The 19,568-nt window shown below is 43.4% G+C and overlaps 1 protein-coding gene across 5 annotated transcripts in view; it reads left to right on the forward strand.

Annotated features, from left to right (window-relative positions):
• Nucleotides 1-1,818: 1,818 nt before the first annotated feature.
• The window catches only part of DOCK9 (dedicator of cytokinesis 9), a 288,860-nt gene continuing 271,110 nt past the window's right edge, over nucleotides 1,819-19,568 (forward strand). For 2 of the 5 annotated variants that reach the window (XM_053563264.1, XM_053563279.1), the window contains exon 1: nucleotides 1,862-2,287. In XM_053563264.1, coding sequence (XP_053419239.1) covers nucleotides 2,159-2,287 — 129 coding nt within the window. In that variant the 5' untranslated portion in view covers nucleotides 1,862-2,158. Of the gene's footprint in view, nucleotides 2,288-19,568 lie in introns of all 5 variants that reach the window. The other 3 variants (XM_053563274.1, XM_053563283.1, XM_053563270.1) reach the window with 2 other exon arrangements.

The following is a 19,568-nucleotide window of genomic DNA, read 5'->3' on the forward strand; positions in this document are numbered from 1 at the left end:
TGTTTTTAATTAAAAAAAATAAAATATCTTTGTCTTCCATGGAAGCAGGTACAGGTTAGAGAGCCAAGGTAACGCAGCTAGGGAAAAGTTTCTGTTCTCTGGTAGTTAGGGGGTCAGAAGCACACAGGGAAACTTTAATTTATGGTTCTCAGAACACCAGCTCAGAGGAGTAAACGCGAGCTGAGCACGCTCATAGCAAACAGCGCTAGTTCCCGGGCCTGCCACCTGCTCTACTCTACTGGGGTCACCTAACTCCATTTTTAGGAGGAAATCGGTTAGTGTGTAATTGTTTTTATTATCACACATTACTTATTTTGTTTATCTTCCAACTGGTCAGGCTTACTCAATGATACATCCTGCAGGCGCAACCATTAGGAAAACAACCAACTCCATCAAGCATTTACTGAGTTTCGACTGTATGCCTCCTCTCCACGAGCAAGACCTGACCATGATGTCCAGAACGGAAAAGGGTTTTACTTTCTGTGTTAGATTGGTATTTTTGCTCTACTACTCTAAGATTACCCTTTAGGCCAACGTTCGGCTTTCAAGGGGATGGTGGTACGCAATGGACAGCGTTTCCCAGCGCGGTAACGACTGTGAAGCTTCAGAGAATTTGGGTGCTAAGGGCAGCGGGTAAGAGTAGGTCTCCGGGTCCCCTGCGCGTTTCCGAGGTCAACCCAGCAGGTAAGACGCTGTCCATCAGCAGGCGGTGGGAGTGACCTGAGAAGCTCGACCAATCAGCGGAGCCGCCCTTAAGCGAGGCTCCCCGCCCTGGACACCCGCCCAATACCAAACTACTGAGCATGCGCCGCGGGCCCAGCACAAATCCTGCGCCCCGCGCGCCTTTTCCGCGGCCGGGTAGGGTTAGGCTGAGCGGGATTTCCTCAGAAGAGAGGGGAAAAAGGAGCGAGGGCCGTGGAGACCCCTTAGGAATGGGAAAGCAGGAGGGGCTGCGCGAGAAGTTCCTCACAAAGGTAGCTGTCAGTAGCAGCCGCCCTGAGTCACGGTGGGCTCGCAGGCCGGTGCATCCCGCGGTTCCCGGACACCGCGGCTGGAGGTTCCGCCGCACTGGGGCGGCAGGCGGGCCATATTCGCTCCTGTTCAGGGCTGCGGTGTCACTTAGACACCTTCCAGGCCACTGATTTGAGCTTACAGACGCGATAACGGAGGCTCAGAAGTTTTGCCCACCTCCAAGGGGACGCAGGAGGCCGTCCCGGCGGGGACTGGGTCTGCGAGTCTGCCACGCCCGTCCTGGCCTCACCGCTAGCCAGATGTCTCCGGCGGCCCAGTGGTGGTGGCCTGAGGCCGAGAGGCGCCGCGGCGGGTGCGTGCGGTGCCCCACGCTAGGTCCTGGGCCGGGACGCTCCGTCCAGTTCCGCCTGGCCGGGGCTTCCCAAGGCCCCTGTGCCCTCTCCGTGTTGCATAAATAAATGCCACTTTCCTGAGACTTCCAACCCCGCAAGGGCCCCGGCACACAGGAGGGCATGGTGCCACTGAGCCCCAATCCGGCCAGTGACTTCGGGGTCCCCTCAACCCCCGCCGCCCGGGCAAGAAATCTGGTGTCCCAGATTGGGTCCCGAGACCACGCCCTTCTCCAGTCCCGCGTAACCCTCGCCTCGGATCTTCGGAAGCGCGGCTGGAGAAGAAACGGCCCGGAGCGGAGGTGCCCCCCAAGCTCCCCTCCTCAGCCGGGGTCTCCCCAGCTGGCTTCTCTGTCTGCGGTGGAGTCCAGACCCGGACGGCCGTCGTCGCTGTCCCGCCGCGCCGGCCCCTCCTCCGCCCGCCGGGCGCCCCGCCCCGCCCCGCGCCGCGCCGGACACCCCGCCCCGAGGAGGTGGCCCGACGAGCGGCCGCTGAAGGAGGCTTGTGGAATGGGGGAGCCGCAGCCGCTGCTGCCACACGCACGGTCGCCCGGAGCGAACCCGGGCGCCGCTGCGAGCGCGTGGGGCCGCGGACGCTGAGGGGGGCGCCTTGGGGCGTGACACGGCGCGGAGGGCGCGGCCCGGGCTGCGGTGGCGGGACGCACGGCGAGCGGCTGGGGAACGGACGGGCAGCGGCGCCGAGAGCCGCGGGCGGAGCGGGCCGGGCGCCCGGGGCGCACCTGGCGGCGGAGCGGCGGGGCCGGACCGCGGGAACAGTGGGAGGCGGCGACGGGAGGATGTCGCAGCCGCCGCTGCTCCCCGCCACGGCGGAGACTCGGAAGTTCACCCGGGCGCTGAGCAAGCCGGGCACGGCGGCCGAGCTGCGGCAGAGCGTGTCGGAGGTGGTGCGCGGCTCGGTGCTCCTGGTGAGTGCGGGACGAAAGGGGCCCTGGGGACGGAGGAGGGTGCAGGCGGCCCAGGCCCGGGCCGGGCTCCTCTGAGTCGGCCGGGCTGAGGCCGAGCGGCCGAGCTTGCTGGGTGCGCGGGATCCAAAGGTGATGGGGAGGACAGGGGTGTACAGGGAAGAGGGAAGGTCCTGATGGGGCATGAACTCCCAGCTCCCTCCCGATGTCCGAGGATCTTCTCCCTGTTGCTAACCCTTTGCTCCTGAGAAATTTGCTCCGAGTGAGATCGCCCTCTCCCTCACCTTTCTCCACCCCACTTACTACGACTTTACCTGCTTTCTGCCAACTGGGAAATTCTCTTTCTATCCCTCCCCCAGCCTGCCTCTTCTCCGGTGTTCTGGAGGGGCTTGGCACCTGTGGCTTGGAGGAACGCAGGGTAGTGGAGGTGGGGGCTTCCTCATCCTGTCCGCGGCCCGGGGTGGGAGTGGCTCTGCGGACCCTCTGGTGGGCTGAACTCCCAGAGGGAACGCGTTTGGCCTCCTTTCCTCCACCCCTTCCCCCAAGCCAGCATCCTGAGGTTTGGCTGCCCTTTGTGAGGGTTTAGGGGGCCTGATAGGAACCCTTGGTAATTTCAGCATTGGTGCAAAGCAAGCAGCCCAACATGACTGGTCATCTGGGTATGAGGAAGATGAAGTTTTAAATCAACTTTTTTCACAGCCAGGGCTGGTCCTGTTATATTTGGAAATACGGGATGCTGGGGTCATGTGGGTGGTGCGGGAATAGAGGGCACGTATGAGCGAGAGAGCCAGTTATGCAGGGCAGCTGGAAACAGCAGCTCTGTGCATTGTCTTCGACATTTGTTTTCTTGAAAGGGGTTTGTTTGTGGGTGGGTGACTTGTGGTGTTTGTTGAACAATGCAGGAAGATGGGCCTTGGAAGTGATTGTCTGGGTTTGTGGCACGATGTGTGGGGGATTGTTGGAAAGGAGTATGGGATCCATTAACACTGGGGCACATGCATCATTTTGGTGGCAGGTTGATGGCCTTCCTGGGCAGACACAGAATTGCATGAATGATGTTTTGGAGACTGGAATTGAAGCTTCCCTGATTTCCATATCCAGTTTGCTCAGTTTGAATTTTCAGTGGATTGCCAGCTCTGCCAACTTACACAGGATTTCTCAAACTCAGATTTATGTAGTAAACAGGGATCTGGTTTTTGTATTTTACTGAGATCTGTTGATGGCATGGATTTGAGAAGAACCCCACCATCTATTCCGTAACCTCAACTGGCTTCTGTTGCTTTGGTATAAGTACAACTTCCTGCACCTTCTTGATTTACCAATGTGGGTATGTGAAGGATAAAGCGGGCAACCTCTGTAGCGTCTTTTAAGTTCTCACAGGGAAGTTGATTCTTTTGAGGAGATTTGAGGTAAAAGAAGAAAAAATAAAGTGCGATCCTGTGCTGTGATTCTGATAGTGCTGCAGACACTGACAGAGAAGAGGTGCTGGTTTAATCAGCCACATAGATGGAACCCAGAAGTGCCAGCACATACACAACACCGCTAATCACTGACTTGTGGCAGTCCTTGAATATCTGCCCATGCCACAGGAGGAGGCTTTACTGATGGGGACCCAGTAGTGTGTGTGTGACATGCTTCTACTGTGTTACCTCATGACATTTCAGGGGTACATCTGTTTTTCCTGGATACCTGTAAACATGAATAGCCAGATGCCTAACTGGCATCTCAACTCTTAGTCTTGTCTGTCTGTGGCCACTTGTCTGATGAAATCTGTGATGAAAGAGACATAAAATGCAGGAAAGCAGGTGGGCCTACTTGGGCATGTGACCGCCCTCAGTTTAATGGGAGATACATTGCAACAGTCTCTGCTTTGGAGAAGGAAGAATCTGGGAAAGCTTGCAGACAGTAAAACTTCTTGACTTGCCAATGTGGATATGTTAAGGATAAAGCGGGCAACCTCTGTGGCGTAAGCCTCACCCTCCTCACCTTCTGTTCAGTATTCTGCCACTGCCTGCTTCCTCTTACTGCTCCAGGGTCTGCCAGGGAGACACAGAAGGTGCACCTGCCACTTAAGTTTTGTCCTGGCTTTGTTGTATGCATGTCTGAGAAGGGAACCCTGGACCTTAGCCACCATGCCAGGGTTCAGAAACTCCTGATCTATGGATCTGTTGTTGGATGGAAATATTACTCTGCTCTGTCTTTGATAATTTGGGTCAGCACTAATACAATGTCTATGATGTGCTAAATGCTCAATAAATATTCTTAAACTAGCTGACTAATACAATACTTCTCCAGATAGACTAAAAAAAAAATTGACTAAGTATGGGTTTAACGAGCTCTTCTCATGCTTCAAGTATTGATGAGCAGATGGTCATGAGATCAAAAACAACAAAATCAAATAGTTTGGTGGGACTTAAGGCAACTATTAAAAAGCAAACTTGAAAAGGCAAAAAGAGCATGTGCTTATACATTTTTTATTGTTTCATAGCTTCATTTTTCATGGGCTTTTTGGAATGACTTTGTTAATTTGTTTGAAAAGGTTGAAAATAAACATGCAAAAAAAAAAGTAGACTAGTATATTGAACCTTCATATTCTACCATCCAGGTAGAACAGTTGTCGAGATTTTGTCAAGCTTGCTTCATATGTCCCTTTTTTCTATTTTTCCTGTGATTTTGACTCCTACTCTTTATAACTTTATATCATTTTATTCTATACCTAGTATATATTATTAAAAAATACAGATTTTTCTTACATAACTATATTGTCATCATAAAATTGATGTTAATTTGTTGATATGCTATTCAATTTTCTGAGATTATTTACAAATTATCTTTGTTAGTTTGTTCTAATCAGGGTCCAAAACAGTTTTGTAGGCCTTTATAAATGTGGTTATTAGCTCTTTGATGAGCCTTAGAATTATTAATGATAGGGAGACCCCTCCGTGGGCTCAGGAGTTCTGGGTTTTAATCCTAGAGCTTTAGTAGTTTAGAGCATAAACCTAGTAATCCCAGCTTTCCCCATTACCAGCTAAGTAGCCTTAGGTATATGACTTAACCTTTCTGGGTGTCAGTTTCCTGTGTCAGTATATCTCTGTCGAGTAGGGATAATAATCATACTGACTTCATAGAGCTGGTAGGAGAATTAAATAAGCAATGTTGGTAAAGCTGTTAGTGCCTGGCATATATTCCACTAGCTGCCTAAGTCCCCTTGGACTGTCACATCATGTCTCTCAACCTCAGGGTTCCTCCCCTGTGAAGTAAGGGGTTCATTAGGTATTTTTTGATTCTAAGTTGCTTTTATAAGGAAGAAGAAATATTACTACTAGTAATATTTCTAAGTGTAGAAAAAATAATTTATGATTTTTAGTGATGAAAGAATCCTCACAATTTCAGAATTAGCTTTCTGTGATTTAGAATAGTCAGGAGGGCAGCATACTCCAAATGTTTTCTTCAGACTCAGAAGAAAAGCTGGAATTCCCTGAGCAGAGTTGAGTTGTGATTGCTTATGGAACTCCTAGAGGAGTTTTCTTAAAGATGGCCTCATAATGGCCTAGATCTAAGAGGATATACTACCTAAGGCTTTTATCCTTTCTCTGAAAGATTTGTGTGTTGCAACCCATCCCTTTGCATGGGTTTGGTGGCTGTCTCATACTTAGATATTAACGTACAAGTCATCTGGCTGCCCAGCTTCCTTTCTGATCTTATCTCAGTATGTTCAGCTTCAAACTCTTCTTCCATGTCAGGCCCTTGCCAGTGATGCCATTCCACACCCCTTTGAGCTCCAGCAGTGCAAATGAAATGAAACCAAGTCAGGTCATCGCCACGTTTTTCTGTGTGTTACTGGAGGAGGGCAGACAGCTGGTATGGGATGGCAGTATCCTGATGTCTGCTTGGGGCCTCCCTTACCCACTTCATTTGGTCAACTCAAGATTCCTGTGTTATCTGAGGTAACGTGAGACCCCAGTGGTGGTGTTCTTTGAAATCCTCAGGTAAGATAAAACCTCATTCTGGCTGTAATTTTAAATCAGATATGTTAGTAAGCCGGCAGCTGAACTGGCCTGAACCTCACCTTGCTGTCTTTCTCCACCCTCTGGGGAAGCCCCAAGAAGCTGAAATGTCCCAGAATACATGAAGCAGGGCAGGGACCCAGCTCCAGCTGTAATCAACAACAGGTTTGATTTCTTTGGTTTCCAGTCTGTTTGACTACTAGGAGTCAGAAGAAGATGAGCAGTGCCTTAGATTTGAATAGGGAGGGAAGGAATTGTGAAATCTTTGTCTGAATTTACTGAGGGCCTGTCCTGGGTTAGGACTCTTTGTGGGGGGTTGAGAATGTGATGTCTGTGTCAGAGCATACCCTTGCCCATTGAGTGTTTATGATCTAAGCAGGTGGACACGTCAGTTATCTACAGAAAGGTGGATAACAGTGCAAAGGGTCACTAGGGAAATAGTTAAATGTGTGGTTCAGAGAAGAGAGGAACAGAGGGAAATGAAGTCACAGAGGACTGGTGTACTTGGGGGAGGGTGTATGAAGAATTGAACTGGATCTGGAAGATACAGACATAATAAAGCAGAATTTTTTTCTTTTTCCTGGAAAAGAATAAGAAAGTGAGCAAATACTTAGAATGCCCAGGCAGGCCAAGAAGGAGCAGAGCATTTTGGGCAAAGAAAAACAAGCTTTTGGAGGAAGAGAGAGAAGTTTTGAGAAATACAGTTGCCAGGTTTGGGAATAGTTTCAATGACTGTCTGAGAATCAGGATTTTTTTTTCCCCTTGTCTTTTTGAAACCTCTTTCAGGAAAGCAGGGCAAACCAGCCAATGCATGTATGCATCTTAAAGAGACCTTCCCTGCATGTAATCCTGAGAGTAAATAATGGGACAGTTTTGTGTCATGTAGGCCAAATAATGGGAAGAAAGGTCTGTGACATAGAAGAGAAAATCCAGAAATAGGCCTGTGTGTGTATAAGCATTTAGGTTTTTGGGTGAATAGCAGTCAGACATGGTGGGTGTGGCATTTGTAAATGGTGTTATAATATTAGAGCCCCACCTTATAGCACATACTGAAGTAGGTTACACCTAAATGTAAGAGTTATGTGTAAAATAAAGAAACTGTGTAAAACATGAGTGAATAATCACATAAGGGTGGAGAGGGATTTTTAAAGCATGAAAGGACAGGAAGAAACCAGTTTGGCCTGGGGTTCTGGAGGTGAGTCTCGGCTTTGCCGCTGATGAGCTGAGGACTTTGAGCAATTTGCATTACCTGTACCTCAGTTTGCTTATCTGAGAAGTGGGATTATTAGGCCTTATTATCTTAGAGTTTTAAAAAATAAAGATTAAATAAGATAGTGCATGTGAAGTACTTAATATTGTGAGTGCTTAACAATACAAGCTCTCATTATGTTAACGAAGGAAAAGATTGATTGTCTTGACTACATGGAATTGGAGCCAGCATTTATTGAGCATCTGTGATGTCCTAGAATGTGTTTGAGGGCTTCACACACTGAGACTAAGTCCTCTTAAGGTCACGGCTTTATGTGGAGGGGCTGGTGACCCTGGGGACTGTGACTTCACACCCCGAGCTTCTAGTTATTCTGCCTGTAGCTTTCCTGTGGTGATACCAAACCTCTGTGTGTGTAACAAATACCATACAGTACAGTTAAAAAGTCAGACAGTAAGCTTAGAAACAATATTTGCCCTCCAATTATTTATCTGTTGATATATCTTAGTGTTAAGTTAAAAAAAAAAAAAAACTTAAGAATTCTTACAGATTGATTTAAAAGAGAAAAACACTCCAGTAGAACACTAGGAAAGGACATTACTAGGTAGTTCCTCAAAGAAAGAGATATAGTTATCCAAAAAAGAGCAGAAAAAAAATTCTGCCTTGCTACTAATTAAAAAAACAGTAACTAAAACATGGTGCATTTTGCCTGACAAATTGGCAGATTTGTAAAGTTAGAAAAGGTCTTTGGGCTCGGCGCTTGTAGCACAGTATTACAGCGCCAGCCACATATTCGAACCCAGCGCTGGGCCTCCTAAAGAACAATGACAACTGTAACAAAAAGTAGCCGGGTGTTGTGGCGGGCACCTGTAGTCCCAGCTACTTGGGAGGCTGAGGCAAGAGAATCACTTAAGCCCAAGAGTTTGAGGTTGCTGTGAGCTGTGACACCATGACATTCTACTGAGGGCAACATAATAAGACTCTTAAAAAAAAGAAAAGGTCTTTGCAGGAACAGGGTGAACCTGGTATTTTGGTTTGGAGGACCACCCCATTCCACAGCTTCAGGGGTCCCTTTCACATGGCATTTTATGAGAACTGTATCACCTGAAGTTTTATAACATGGTAGATGGTGTAAACTTCTTGATGTAAGGTTATATCAAGAACCTTAACATGCTCCCATACCATGTTCCATTACTTGAAATGATAGGCATTTCTGACTCAAAATGTGCATAAAGCATAGAGCCTAAAGTTACTGTGCTGGTTGTTCAAGCCAGAAAATAGGAAATACTGACCAACTGCAGACTGTGTGAGAGTCTTAACAGTTGCCTAAATAAATTGTGGCATGTGGACTATTTAAGAAGCTTTTAACTTTTTGTATTTCATATTTGAAAAATAGTCACTTGAGACAATTCTTATATCACAGAGTTAGAAGGTGGTAGGGGCTTGTGGTTAGGTTCAGGGGCTTTAGACTCTGCTGCTTGTTTTTTTTAACCCCTTTGCTACTAACCAGTGTATGTTCTTAGGCAAACACTTTTAGGGCTCAGTTTTTCCTGACTGAAAATGGGGGTGCTAATAATACCTATTGATAGGATTGTGTGAGGATTAAACGAGTGAATTCTTACGAAGCTCCTGGAGCACTGTCTGACATTGGTGAGCACTGGTTAAAATTACTATTATGGGTACAAAAACCAGCCTTCAAAATTAAAAATGCAGTATGAACCAAATTATGTTTTTATGTTTTTGGAAAGTATATGTGTAGAAACAAAGACTGGGAAAGAAGGATATAAATAAAAAGACTGTTTAGCCACAAGGTCTCATTAGGTATATTCATTCCAAAGACGCTCAAAGACTGAAAAAAAAAAGTGTGACTTTGGACATAAGCCATAATGTACAGTTGGAATGCAGATTTGATAAAGAATATAGTTTTGAGAGTGTACTTGTCATAAAATCATTTTTCTTTACCGTAAATCTGTCATGCACATCAGTTGACTGGCCTTTGATGTAAACCAGAATGCAGAATGATAACAGTTCTTATCTCTGGATATGTCATTATGGGAAGTTCATTTTTTTCAATTTTCTGTCCTTTCCAGAATTCACCAGTTGACATGTATTATTTTTGTTATTTTGAAAAAGGTTGACAGGAGAAACGATTTAGAGAATGTGCTGTGATGCACTGATTCTACCACATACAGCATTTCATGGAGTCCTCCGAGCAAGGGCAGTTACTATTGTTACTTTTATTCCTTTAGTGTATTTGAGTACTAAAGCAAGTGGTGGAGAGAGGAGGGCTAGGAGTTTGTTCCTTAAGTTCTGCATCTATAAAACATAAATTGTCACTTTTCATTTCAAAGTAGACTGCCCTTTTTTGCACTCTTGTTTTCTTTAGTGAGGAACATCATTTCATCATCTCCAGCTTTGAAATCTCCGACTCTTCCTGTCCCTTTGCCTTCCTCATTCAAGCACCACTACATCCCTGGCACTTGTTATGTCCTGATTCAGCCATTATGGCCGAAGGGCTCCCAGATCTCTGTGGCTTCAAACAGAAAGGGTTATCTCTGTTTGAAATAATTGCACGTTGCCTCTTCATTGAATGTGGGGTGGGAGTGTGGGTTCCACGTTGTCCTGGGACCTGTGTTGTTGGGATGGTCACTGTTCTGAAGGTGGCAGGTCCTTGCGGCTAAAGCAAATCATATAGTCACACCTAACTCCAAAAGTTACAATGACATCCTCTGTTACTCACTGGCTGGGCTTTTAGATCTTTGTGTATGCAGCCTTTCTCATCCTCAGGATCTAGACAGAAACTATTACCTCTGTCTAGGACAATAATGACCCACACTCACACAACCCTTTCAGCTGCCAGGCCACTCCCCTACATCTTTGGAATTGCCATCACACATCCTGGCTGATCCACCCAAACTAAAATGTGCCTCACCTCTTTTTCTTTTTCTACTTATCACAATTTATGTTTATTTTTGTGTACATTTGTTTAATGTCTGTTTTCCGTACTGGATTGTTGGTTCATTGTGGTTTCCCTGGTGCTAGGCACATATCATGGGCTCAGTGAATATATTTTGGGCATATGAACAAATCCAGAAGGCTGTACACCTGACAGGTCTCATTTTTTCTTCCTTTTTAGATTCCATGTTTCCTCTAACTTCTCTTTCGCACCCATTTCTATTAATTTCAGTTTATCTACTGCCATATTAATTTTCCTAATGCACAGGTCCCCTTCTCTGTGTATCATTAATTTCTCATTGTCTTCTATGATAAATCCATTGATATTCCTGCATAGAAGAATGTATCACTTTGAGGCTGGTCCTGTGTTTGTTTTAGTTTAGAAAAAGGTGGTCAGATTGTCAGTTAGTAAATCCTTCTGATCTTTGTATATTATTTTAATGCAGCCACATATTTTGGTACAAAGTGAGATTAATTTTCTTTTTTTAGGACCATTTGTTTTCTCCAACTCCGTGGTGTAATAAAGAACACACCGATCTAACTCTTTACTAGGTATTCAATAACTCATTTATTTGAAAACAAAATGAAACAAAAATACAACTAATAAAAATCACTGAAAGTGCTCTTCATTCATTGAACGAGTTTTGCAAACCATTAAGAAGCACATGGATTGTGAAGATATTTCTGTTTCTTTTACACCTTTATTTTCTGTTTCTGTTTTGATTCCTTATTGGTGAATTGGTAGCAAGGAGGCTTCCTGTGTGACTGGAACTTTGTTTGAATGTTTGGGTGCAGCCACATTGGAAGGTAGGCTGGGTTAGGGCCTGTAATAACTTTCCTCATTTACTGAGTATTAACCTGAAAGTGAATCTGAAAGCAGGTGGTCATGAACTACCCAGGGTCTCCACTGAGCCAGTAAAGTTTATTCTAAAACTCCTATGGGCTTAAAGAAAAAAAGTATTAGAGAAATATCTGAGGGAACATGTTTACCATGCTAAGTTAAAAAAAAAGGATTATAAATAGTACTGTTAATCTGTGAACAACATGAGTTTAAACTGTTATGGGTCTGCTTATACACAGATGTATTGGAAACTGTTTTTGAGATTTGTGACTATTTGAGAAAACTCACAAATGAACTCAATAGCTTAGTAATATCAAAAAAATTAAGAAAAAGGCATATGAATGCATAAAATATGTGTAGATTCTAGTCTATTTTTTATCATTTACTATTATAAAATATACTCAAATCTATTATAAACAGTTAAAATTTATCAAAACTTACATGCACAAACACAGACTCTACAGGGGACCATTCACAGTCAAGAGACACATAATGTAAAGATGCAGTGTTAATCAAAACTGCTTAAAATTAACAGTTGCACATACTATGGTAGTCATTTTGTAGCCACCTTCTGTTGCTATTGTGGTGACTCAAGTGTTGTAAGAATCCATGTAAATGTCACATGATGCTAACCTTTTTCCTCCTGAGCAGTTCATTTTTCCAATGAACTGCTAAAAGGAAGAAGCTGAGGCAAAATGAATTGTTAAGTAGATTGTTTATTTGGGCCAAGCTTGAGGAGAGAGGAGAGATTCAGGTTGCTCTGAATATACACTGATGGATTTTTAAGGAAAAGCAGAGGCAGATCCTGAGTTGTTTACCAAGAATTATGTCAAAATAACATGAACTATTGATTGGCTATTCCTTGGTCTCGGTATCACAAATTCCATGAATATGAAGATAATGAGTGAGGAAACCAGTCAGGAAGAAAATGACTTTAAACAATTTTCCTCCCCTGCATGAGTTTGGAGGAAGCACATAACTGTAGTCCCTCACTTGTCATTTCTAGGTAAATAAATCCAGCTTAAGGACCATTGTAAAAAAAGAAAAGGAAATTCATGATGCTTTCCCTTCAGCTATGTTAAGTGCTGGTGTGAAAACCTAGCAACTTTTTGCAAAATACTTTTACTCTTGTATTAGAAATGCAGCCTTGGCTGGGGCAGTAGCTCTCGCCTGTAATCCTAGCACTCTGGGAGGCCGTGGTGGGTGGATTGCCTGAGCTCACAAGTTCAAGACCAGCCTGAGCCAGAGTGAGACCTTGCCTCTAAAAATAGCGGAGTGTTGTGGTGGGCTTCTATAATCCCAGTTATCCGGGAGGCTGAGGCAAGAGAATTGCTTGAGCCCAAGAGTCAGAGGTTGCTGTGAGCTATGATTTCACGGCATTCTACTGAGGGGGATAAAGTAAGACTCTGTCTCAAAAACAAAACAAAACAAAACAAAAAAAGGAAAAATGCAGCCTTTATGTAGGTGCAGGAATGCTATAAGAAAAGTATTCCTATAGATTTTCATGTGATTTAAGAAAAGTGAAGGATCTAAAGCTGGAGAATATAAAGCCAGCAAAGGATGGTTTGATAATTTTATAAAATTGCCAATATGTCAGTTTTATAAAAATTTCAAGATAACAGGAGAAACAGATTCTGCTGACCAAGAATTCCCAGATGCCATTAAGAAAATCATTGAGGCAAAGAATATCTGCTTTTAGAAGAAAATCATTAAGGCAAAAGAATATCTGTTTTTAATACAGATGAAAGTAGTTCTCCGTTCTGGTAAAAAATGGCACAAAGGACGTTTACTAGTAAGAATGAGAAGTGAGCGCCAGGATTTAAGGCAGGAAGGGATAGGTGAACTCTGCTGTTTGTGCAAATGCACTTGGATTTATGGCCGGGACTGGCCTTATCTATAAAGCTGCTAACCCACAAGCTGTGAAGTCTTGGACGATGAGAACCCTTTTTCTGGATTGGTTTGCCAGTAAGGGACTGCCTTTTAAAGTTCTCTTGACATTGGACGGTGCTCCCTTACCAGACAGAACACAAGTTCAACACTAAAGGCTCTGATGTGGTCTGTTTGCCGCAAAACGCAGTGTCCTACTGAAGTCTCTAGATCAGAGGGCCATGAGGACCTTTAAGGCTCCTTGAATGTGATCCTCTGCAAAAAGGATTGTCAGTGTATGGAAGGGAGCCCAAATAGAACATCATGAAAAGTCTGGAAGGAGAACATCATTGAAGATGCTATCATTGCTACAGAAAAAGCTGTGAAAGTTATCAAGCCTGAAACAAGAAATTCCTGTTAGAGAAAACTGTGTCCAGATATTGTGCATGACTTCACAGGATTATGACAGCCAGTCGAGGAAATCGTGAAAGTGATTGTGAATAGTACAAAGGAGGTGGAGGGTGATGGGTTTCAAGATACGGATCTTGGGGAAATTTAAGATCTAACAGATACCACTCCAGAGGAATTAACAGAAGATGACTTGATGGAGATGAGTGCTTCTGAACCAGCGTCAGACCATGAGGGAGATCTAGAATGGTGGTTCTCAACCTTCCTAACGCCGCGACCCTTTAATACAGTTCCTCATGTTGTGGTGACCCCCCCCAACCCTAAAATTATTTTCGTTGCTACTTCATAACTGTAATTTTGCTACTGTTATGAATTGTAATGTAAATATTTGATATGCAGGATGTATTTAGGTAACCCCTGTGAAAGGGTTGTTCAACCCCCCCCATGGGGTTGTGACCCACAGGTTGTGACCCACTGATCTAGAAGAAGCAGCACCAGCAAACAGATTGATGTTAGACAGTCAGCGGAAGGATTCCAGCTGTTGGAGACTGAATTTGACATTTTTAATTGTTGGGGGTCCAGGACTGGCCAGGTCTCTGACCCTGGCTTATGAAACTGTCTAGACATGGACCGCTGTGCTACCTTGCTTGGGATCAACTCCCCTTAGGTGCCTGAGGGCTATTCATCTTAGCAGAATGGAGAGAGAGAGAAACAGTCTTTGAGGGAGAGAAACAGTCCTAGCAGGAGAACGAATTTTAGCAGTCTTCTTAGAGCAGGAGGAGCAAAAGAGTCAGAGTGAGCGAGTCCGTGAAAGAATGAATGACCCCAGACTAACCGCTCCTGCAGCTACTTATAGACGTGATCCTGTGGCTATTTGTACCACAGGTGTGGAGACTGCCAGGCCCAGATGTTCTCATCTTGCCTGCTCTCATGTTAATGAGAGCCAAATCCCTTCCCCATACCTTAATGACGGAGGTGTCATGTTACCGAGCTGCTATATCACAGGTGTTCCTTATATTTGCAGAGTGTTCCGAGCTTAACTCTGGCTTCTCCTTCCCTTGAATTATGTGGTCTTCTACATTTAATGACATGGACCCCTCTATGATCTGGGCACTGAAACTAAACCAAATGGTGGAAGAAGATTGGTGTTGTATAAAAACGTTTTTAGAAAAATGAAAAAGCAAAATAGACAGAAATGACAATGTATTTCCACAGAGTTCCCTCTCCTGAAGTTCCCTTCTACCCTGTTTTCTCTTCCACCTCTTCTGCTTTGTCACCCCTTAGACAGCAAGACCAACCTATCCTTGTCCCTTTCCTCCTCAGCCTACTCGCTGTGAACATGAGGATGGAGGCCTTTATGATGACCCACATCCCTAATAGTAAATATTATTTTTTCTTTATTCTTTTTTTCCTTTTCTTTTGTTTTCTTTTTTAATTTTTTGGAGACAGGGTCTCCCTCTGTTGCCTGGAGCTAGAGTGTAGTGGTGTCATCACAGCTCACTACAACCTCAAACTCCTGAGTGGTTGGGACGACAGACTTGTGTCACCATGCCTGGCTCATTTTTCTGTTTTTGGTAGAGGCGGGTCTCGCTCTTGCTCAGGCTGCTCTTGAACTCCTGGCCTTAAGTGATCCTCCCCCACTCAGCCTCCCAAAGTGCTAGGATTAGAGGTGTGCCACTGCGCCTGGCCTCTTCCTTATTATTTTCTTAATACCACTTTTTCTCTGTAGCTTAATTTTATTCTAAGAATATATATAACATACAAAATATGCATTGATCAGTAAGGCTTTCTGTTAACAGTAGGCATTTACCTATTAGTAGTTAAGTTTTTAGGAGCCAAGAGTTATTTTTGACTGTACCATATTGGTGCCCATAACTCCCATGCTTTTATTTTTTATTTTTTATTTTTATTAAATCATAGCTGTGTACAATAATGCAATCATGAGGTACAATGTGCTGGTTCCATATACAGTCTGAAATATTTTCACCGAACTGGTTAACATAGCCTTTATAGCATTTTCTTAATTATTGTGTTCAAACCCTTATACTCTACACTTAGTAAACTTCACCTGCTCCCTCCAAGCTGCACCCTTGGTGTGGACCCACCAATCACCCTCCCGCCACCCTTCCTCCCCCTTTCTCCCCCTCCCTTGTCCCCTTAACTCCCATGTTGTTTAAGGGTTAACGGTATATACAGAATGACTTTTTAAAAAAGGGATAAACAATGTTTTGTTCATGAGCAAGTTTTCTGGTCTTATGCTAATGTAAACCATTCTCCTTTGTTTCAGGAATAAGTTAAATATAAGATATTTATTCCCTCAATTCTAGTCTGTTACTGGGGGATTGCTCTTGCTTGGATGGCTGAAGGATACAGTGTATAAGAACTTGGGCTCAGGCGGCTCCTGTCCTAGCTCTTCATTTCTTAATTCTGCTTTCTCAGTTTCTTCATCCATAGAGTGGATGTCTTAATAGCACTATCCCATAGGCCTGTGTAATTAAGCAAGCAGTTGCATATAAAGCACTTACAATAAGGCCTGCCTGGCACAGTAAATACCCTCTAAGTGCAAGCTGTTGTTACTTGTGAGGGCACACTGAAGGGATATCATATAGCCTTAAAAGTGCTTCTTATAGAGAACTTATAACCTGGGAAAATTACATTGTTGAGTAAAAAGCGGTATACAGAAATAAGTATGGTCATACTTGTGCAAAAATAACTCGTGTAAAAAATACTGGAAGGAGATATATGAAAAGATAAGATGATTTGTTCTTTATATATTCTGGTATTTTCCATTTTTACTTTCTTAAGTGAACAGATAGGTACTCTATTAAGAAAAAGCAAATACAATGAATATAGGAAAGAAAGTTTGGTGCTGCATATAAGATATTCAAATTGCTATTCTTCTTATTACACTTGAATGTCTTAGTGCTTGTACAAATGTACATCAAGTTGTAAAATACTGCAGTGAGGGTACACACATACGTTTGAAAACAGTGAGGGTACACACATGCATTTATGAAAGCAAAGATACTGTCGACCGGTTAAGAGCCATGCATTAAATGTTCATAGAGGCTGGAGGCCCATGTGAGACAATGAAGCTTTGCATTTGTCAGTTTTATAAATTTCTTTCAAAAAGCCTTCTTGCCTGAGCCTCGGGAAAATCTGGTCTTATAGACGGGAATAGTTTTTTTATTTCTATTTTTCATTGTGGGACCAAAGACCAGAGAAATCAAGGGACTTGCTTAAGATCACCTGACAAAAGGTAACATTTTTCTTGACAATAGCAGGAATTGTCTAAAAGCACCAAAATGTTCTAAGATAAAATTTTAAAGTTGGAGTTTTTTAAAAACTTTTAAATGGTTAACTTGAATTATTTAACACATTTTTGGAAAGTACTTTGAATTCTCTGGTTGATAGAAATGTGTGATGTGAAAATGAAATCATACTGTTTTGGAGGTGAAATTTACATCTATAGGTCATCTGACCTGGTTTCCTAATTTTACAGATGAGGAAGATGAGGTCCACCATGAGTAAGTGAGTTGTTTGTTATATTCCGATTAGTATTAGAGATAAGAATAAAATCTAGTTTACTGATTCCTGGTCCAATGGATTTCCCACTGACCTTAGGAAATAATTGTATTTACTTTGTTTACACTTACATTTCATCAAGTGTCTTTATAGACCTTTATAATCAGATAACAGCAAAATAGGAAAGGCTGTGGATTGCCTCCCTGTTTGTATATTTCATTAGTCCCAGAGCAGTTTGTAGTGAAGTTGATATTCATGTTTCCATAGGCCAAGAAAAGGAGTACTGCATTTTTGTTTAAAATGTAGTAGTGTGAAGGGGAGAAAGAAATGAAAAGCAAGAATAGAAAATTAACCTATAAAATACCTCAGTATTGGGCGGCGCCTGTGGCTCAGTGAGTAGGGCGCCGGCCCCATATGCCGAGGGTGGCAGGTTCAAACCCAGCCCTGGCCAAACCACAACAAAAAGTAGCCGGGTGTTGTGGCGGGCGCCTGTAGTCCCAGCTGCTCGGGAGGCTGAGGCAAGAGAATCGCGTAAGCCCAAGAGCTGGAGGTTGCTGTGAGCCGTGTGACGCCACGGCACTTTACCCGAGGGCGGTACAGTGAGACTCTGTCGCTACAAAAAAAAAAAAAAAATACCTCAGTAGTAACTTATTTAGAAGAATTAATAAAGTAGTCAAATAATGTTATGTAAGGGGTGGAAGATTATAGTTTTTACATGTACTTTGGTTAAAACAAAGCATATGGCTTGAGAAAGAACCTTCCAGGCCCTATTAACCTAAAATTTGTTAGTGTAAAATAAACTTTGTTAATCTAGGTCATTTTCTCTTTCAGGCTGATTTGCCTTGGCTAAAATAAGTATTCAGCTGTACTGTAAGTGGCAGTTTGGTTCAAATTGTATTATTACAGAAAGAGTTGCATTTCTCAGATTGTTTTCAGGATTTATTGAATCTGTCATTTTAACATATTGCTGTTTTCTTAAGTAGAAAGCAGAGTTCCTATGGTGATAGCAGAGGTGCCATAATATTTATAGTGTATTAGATTCATTTATAAACTATTGTACTAGCTAAAATTTGCAGGATATTTAATCTCTAAGGTTAACTCTTTCCTTCTCAGGCTTTTACTGTGTTTGTTCCCTTTGCCATTTATATATTCTTTTAAGAACCTTTTGTTATGTGTGATGTTATTTTCTGAGAAGATCAAAACTCATTGCTATTATGTGACTTTTTCTTAAAAAAATTGAAGCATATTTGTAATTTACTAACTTCTTATAGGTGCTTTTTCTGAAAAACCAATTAAAGTGTTAGTTTTTAGAGGGACTTTATTAGTTCAGCACTGAAAAGTCAGAGGGTCAGAGACTTCTGACAGTGTTGGTTTCCTTTGAAAGAGTTAATATTTTTGTCAACTTGGACAAACACATTGGTGTTGAGATTTCCATAATGTGTAAGAAGTGACATGAGGGGGGAGGGGTCACCAATAGTTAATGAACCAGGACAGTCACTTTTGATAATTCCATGCATGGGTGTCCAGACTGTGGCCGATAGGCTGTGTGTGGATTATGTGAGGACTTTTTTGCCTATCTGTGGTGTTGGATATCATAAAAATTGTGCATGGACCTTTTCTTTCGGTTCATCAGCTTTCATTAGTGTTTGTGTCAGAAAAATGGGGTTTTGCCTATAGAACTTTCTCCTTTATGCTCTTTTGGCCTGGTGCCTGTGTGTGAGGCCTGCACAGTGGAGAAGACACAGACTAGGCCAGAGTTGATTTAAGCTACAGTCTTGATTCCTTTCTGACAAGATCATTTGGAGTCTGGCCTGGTACAGGCCTGGAGTTCTTTCCATCCGTCATGACCTTTGTGAGGGAAGGGGGCAGAGGCCAGAAGGAGCCCAGGCTTCTCTGCTCCAGGCTTCCTTTGTGATCTTATTCCACATCAGATCAAGGAGCATCATACCCTGGAGCCTTATACGGATTCAATGTCTTCTTTTAGTCATGTTCTTAGCACATCTTGAGTAATTTTTGAGTTATTAATGGTGATGTTAGCAGAGAAAAATGCTGTGCTAACAGGTTTTTAAACCTCTCATTGTTTTAGTATGCAGTAGGTCACAGCTTGTCCTTCATCCTTGATTTACTCAAGAAACACTAAAGAAGGATTAACAGTTTGGTTAAGACACTGGCCCTGTCCTCTAGCAGCCCTGGGGTTTAGAGGGCCGTAAAGGAACACAGATGGCACTGAAAGAGCTTTGGCGTTGGTATCCTCTTTGAGAATTCTCCGCCTCTTGGCTATTTTGCAGCCTGAAAGAGGAAGGGAGGTTGTGCCCAGTGCAGATGGAGCTTATAGGAAGGTGCTGAGATTGAAGTCAGCTTTCTGGGAAGTAGGAACATATCACGACCTTCATATCAATGCTCTGTTGACAGGAGATCCAGAAACCTGAAGCTTGGTGTGAGTCTTACTTGTGGGAGTAGTTAGTAATAGACTAT

Source organism: Nycticebus coucang, chromosome 15, assembly GCF_027406575.1.
Source record: "Nycticebus coucang isolate mNycCou1 chromosome 15, mNycCou1.pri, whole genome shotgun sequence".
NCBI classification, from domain to species: Eukaryota; Metazoa; Chordata; class Mammalia; order Primates; family Lorisidae; genus Nycticebus; species Nycticebus coucang.